Here is a 4719-nt window from a genome sequence, read left to right on the forward strand (position 1 = left end):
GGGGGTGGTAAGGGCAGAGGGTGGGGTGGGAACTGGGTTGGGGGGAGCTATGGGGGGTGAGAGGAACAACTGTAATAATCTGAACAATAAAGATTTATTTAAAAAAATATATATATATCCTCAGGTGAGGTTTAACAACAACAACAAAGACAGCATATATCAAGCACCTAGCACAAGCATGGCCCAGCATGGCCCATCGTAACTGCTCAGTAAACAAATGTTAGCTCTTCTTGGACATTGTCCTTAGTGCTTGACTGTTTTGCCCAGGCGCTCAGCTGCTCCTGAGTAGGGTCTGAGGAAGTGGATGACCAGAGGACTGACCAGGACTGAGCTAGCTTCACAGGGACAAGCGAGGAGCAGAACCCTGTGCCGGTCCTTCCTCTTGGCCTCAATTTCTGCAGCTGCAGAAAGGGTGCTGGATCATCGCTAAGGTTTCATGCAAAGGACTCCAGAGAAGGGCGGCGAGAATCCGGAGGAAAACTACAGGTCCCGCCCTCCCACTGACTCCCCTCGAACTGCATGGAAATGTAGCCCTGTAACAGGCATCTCAGACTGGACGTATCCCCAGTCAAACTGCCGTCTCCTCCTCCCTCATATCAGGGAATGACACCTCTGTCCTTCCAGTTGGAGCCCCCTCCTCTCTCACACCCGCTATCTGTCAGCAAGTCTTGTTCAGAAACAGACCATCTCCCACCACCTCCGGCCCAACACCCCAGGCTGAGCCGCCCTCCCCTCTCACTCGATGATGGCAGTCGCTTCCCCCTGGTTTGGCTGCTTCTCCTTTCCTAGGGTGACCAACCATTCCGCGTTGCCCAGGACTGCAGGAGTGTCCAGGGCGCCAAACGTTAAGTAGCAAAATTAGGAAAGTCCCAGGCAGACAGACACGAGTTGGTTCCCCTGCCTTCCTGTCCTTACTGCCTCTCCTCAGAACAGCCCGAGGCTCCTTTTAAACGTTTACATGTCGGATCACATCACAGCTCTGCCTGAAACCCTCTGATGGCGTTCCATTTCACTCCGACGCCTTCAATCGTCTGCAAGTTTATACATGAGCTGGTGCCAAGCCTCACCCCACCCCTGTGCTTCCCTGCCCTCATCTCTACCACCCTCCGTGTCCACTCTGCTCCCACCACGCTGGCTTCCTCGCTCATCCTCACACACATCACCTGCATGTTCGGCTCAGGGCCTATGCACTGTCCTTCCTCTTACTGGAATGTTCTTCTCCAGCTGTCCACATGGCTCTTTGTCTCACTGCCTCAGCTCCCTGCTCAAATGCCACTTTATTCGACGGCTCTGCTCTGGCCACCCCACAGGAACCCGCTGTATTCTGCTTGGTTATTTCCCATCACACTGTCATCTCCGGGAATACTATGCATGTACACATACATGTCTTTGGGGTTGCTTCTTTCCAGGTGAAGGGATGCTTTGGGAGACCTGGGGGCTTTGCTTGTTTTCCTTTCTTTTCCGGTTCCTGGAATAGCTCATGGTACATGGCAAACCCTCAACCAATATTTGTTCAGTGAGTTCACCATCTCCTGCCACCTTCTTCCTCTACCAGCGGGCCGGGTCTTATGTCTCCACTTTACCTCTTAGCAAGGTCGGTGTCCCTCCCCTGGCCAGCTGTCGCTCCCTGGCCAGCTGTCGCCTCCAGCCTCCAGTATAACGTTCAGGCTCAGACGGCAGCCTCCCCACTACACCCCGCATACTAACTCTCTCAGGGCCTCCCTGCCCAGCTCCGTGCCTTGCTATTTTTAGCAGCACTTCCAGCTTCCTGTGAGCAGCTTGCAGCAACTCCGATCCTGATGAGACAGGCCCGTAAGCCAGGACAAGCAAGACAGGAAAACAGACAGTAAACTGCCATCTAGAAAATCTACATGCCAAGCAGTTTGCAGCCATCTAGTAAACCCTATCTTCCCCAAACCAAGGACACTTAACAATAAACGATTGGCTTAAATCACCCTACTCGGGGAGACATAACAGAAATCCACTTAGTGCCACTTGCCAACCATACCTAAGGACAGATAAAGTGAAGAGAATAAACTGCATTCAGGTACATCACCTAAGACCGCCCCTCAGTGCCTAGCCTTTAAAACCCCTCAGAACGAAGGTCCTGCACCAGCTTTCCCTCCCAGGAGCACACTGAGCCTCCCCCACCCCCGCCCACCTCCACAGGCCTGCACCTCCTGAAGGGCAAGGGACTCCGCGAGGCTTGCAGCCAGGGCAGCGGCAGTTCGTCCCAGACAAACCTGAACCTGTGCCCAAGGCCCCCTTTTTCTGACTTCTTAGCCAAAGCAGCCCAGCCGAGGCTCGTTTCCCCCGCCCTTCCTTGTTTCCTTGTCCCCAGCTTTAATAAATACCCTTTAAAATTCACCTGGACTCCGGTTGTGAAATTTTTCCTGCAGAAGTCAAAAACCCACACACTACTGCTGTCCCGTGGCAGACCCTCTCAGGGCCAGGTCCCCTTTCCGGGAAACACTGAGTTCATAATACAGGACGAAGACATCAGAGGCATTGGCAGAGCCTACCTGGTCCAGCCCTGGCGACTCCCCAGTGGGCCAGGAGAAGCAGCAGCTTGAGCAGGCTCATCCCTGGGGCTTGTGTCGTCACAGGGTATGGGGGATTTTCCAGGAGCTGTGGTTCAAGCCACAGGCTTCCTCAGTAGGCAATGGTGGCTGCTGGCCTGAGCAGAGCTTCCTGTCCTACTACCTGGTGTTTCCAGTCATCGAAAGCGCCCCTGGCTTTTCCTCCTTTGCCCAGCAGGGTGTGAACTGGGTGTACCCGAGGTGCTACGCCAGCCAGACCTTTGGATTCTGAAAGAGAAAGCAGCACCCATCCCACGGTTATAGGCTAGTAAGAAGCTAGGAAATTCCAAAACATGTGGAATAGGGGAACAAAGACAGATGGGTAAATAGCAGTTTGCAGCCACCTATTAAATGCTTTCTTCCCTAAACCAAGGACACTTTGGTGTCTTTGCACTTCTCCCCAGCCAGAGGGTAAATAGCTTAAATCGTACTACTCAGGGGGACAGACAGCAGAAATCCAGTTAGTGCCATTTGCCAACCACACCCAAGGAGAGACAAATTAAGAGAATAAACCTCATTTTGGGACATCAGCATAAAGCTGATAAATAATCTATTGGTCCTCCCCCAGGACCTAAATGCCCATGAAGTATGGTAGCAATCATCTCAGGTAGAAACTAGAGTTTAACTTTAACCCTGCTGTTTGGCTTCTGTACTTATTTGCTTTGTTTAGCAATAGAAAAGTTATTTTGATTTTCTGAATTATCTAAATCTTTTATTGATTTTTTACAGAGAGGAAGGGAGAGAGATAGAGAGTTAGAAACATCAGTGGAGAGAAACATCGATCAGCTGCCTCCTGCACGCCCCCCACTGGGTATGTGCCCGCAACCAAGGTACATGCCCTTGACCAGAATCCGACCCGGGACCCTTGAGTCCGCAGGCGGACGCTCTATCCACTGAGCCAAACCAGTTCTGGCTGTAAACTGTTTTTTTGCAAACCTGGTTCCTCATTCAAAACCTTGAGATGTAATCAATACCTTTGTGATCTTTGCCTATATAAATCTGGTTTTGCCACCATCTTATCACTATGAGATTTGGGGAATGGCCCCTCATAGTCCCGGATTTCAATAAATGTGACTCTTTAATTCGACTTCTTGAGGCATCCTTCTGTGATTCGAGGGCTACATTACAACACCCAGCCTTTAATCCCCATGCCACTCCTTCCCTTCCCCTTCCCCCACAGGCATGTATCTCCTAAACTTCGAGGGCCCCATGAGACTTGCAACCAGGGGAGCAATGGGCAGCGGCAGCTCATCCTGGGCTAACCCCCTAAAACCACATAGCCTCCCGCTCCAAGCCTAAAATCCCTGCTTCCCCATGGAATCTTTGTCCTACCTTATATAAGCAGCTGGCTTATGGGGGGCTGCAGAGCAGATTTTTGTGGATGACCTGCTGGCAGTTTGGAGTAAATGCTCGTATATCATTCAACCCTGTCTTTGCGGAATTGGCTCAAGTAGTGACAGGCAGCCCAGACTCATTGGTTGTTGGGTTTCACGCCCCCCTGGGAATTGAATTTTGACCTTCTGATTCATAGGTCCACGCCCAACCACTGAGCCACACTAACTGGGCTCTACGTTCTTCCTTGTTTCACTTCCTAAATGTATTTTTGCTGCGGTCAGTACATTCATGCTTGCTTTTCTACACTTCGTCTCTTGATTGAAATCTCTCCTTCAAGAAGACAAGAACCGAGTTCAGTTTTGGCTCTGCCACATCCTATTGCCGGTGACATAGTCTGCTCCTTCGTTTCCTCCTGGGTAAAGTGGAAATGAACAATAGCACCTATGTCAGGGTTTATGAAGATTATATGAGCTACATATCTAAAGTGGTTGGAAGGACCCTAGCCGGTTTGGCTCAGTGGATAGAGCGTCAGCCTGCGCACCATAGGGTCCTGGGTTCAGTTCCCGCCAAGGGCACGTACTTTGGTTGCAGGCTCCTCCCCCGCCCTGACCCTGGTCAAAGCAGGTGCAGGAGGCAACCAATAGATGAATGATGTTTCTCTGTCTTTCCCTCTCTCCGACTCTCTCTAAAAGATCAATGAAAAAATATTATCGGGGGAGGATTAACCAAAAAATAAAGTAAATAAAGCGGTTGGAAAGCCCCTAGAAAAAGAAAAAAAAAATGCTACGTGTTAAACTCTTATGAT

The 4719-nt window shown here is 50.7% G+C and overlaps 2 protein-coding genes across 2 annotated transcripts in view; one reads left to right on the top strand and one right to left on the bottom strand.

Moving 5' to 3' along the window:
- SMPDL3B (sphingomyelin phosphodiesterase acid like 3B) overlaps positions 1–3947 on the bottom strand; it is a gene marked incomplete at its 3' end in the record, with an annotated part of 19404 nt that extends 15457 nt beyond the window's left edge. Inside the window, exons 1-2 of the mRNA XM_006777632.2 lie at positions 3912–3947; positions 2523–2807 (exon numbers count right to left, since the gene is read on the bottom strand). Of these exons, the coding sequence (XP_006777695.1) occupies positions 2523–2583 (61 nt within the window). The remainder of the gene's footprint in view (positions 1–2522; positions 2808–3911) is intronic.
- Positions 1–4719, top strand: part of RPA2 (replication protein A2) — a 36137-nt gene that overhangs the window by 5112 nt on the left and 26306 nt on the right. The window contains exon 2 of the mRNA XM_015557260.1: positions 4353–4359. The gene's annotated coding sequence lies outside the window, so the exon portion shown is untranslated. The remainder of the gene's footprint in view (positions 1–4352; positions 4360–4719) is intronic.

The sequence above is a fragment of the Myotis davidii genome, unplaced genomic scaffold (genome assembly GCF_000327345.1).
Source record: "Myotis davidii unplaced genomic scaffold, ASM32734v1 scaffold149, whole genome shotgun sequence".
Lineage (NCBI taxonomy): Eukaryota > Metazoa > Chordata > Mammalia > Chiroptera > Vespertilionidae > Myotis > Myotis davidii.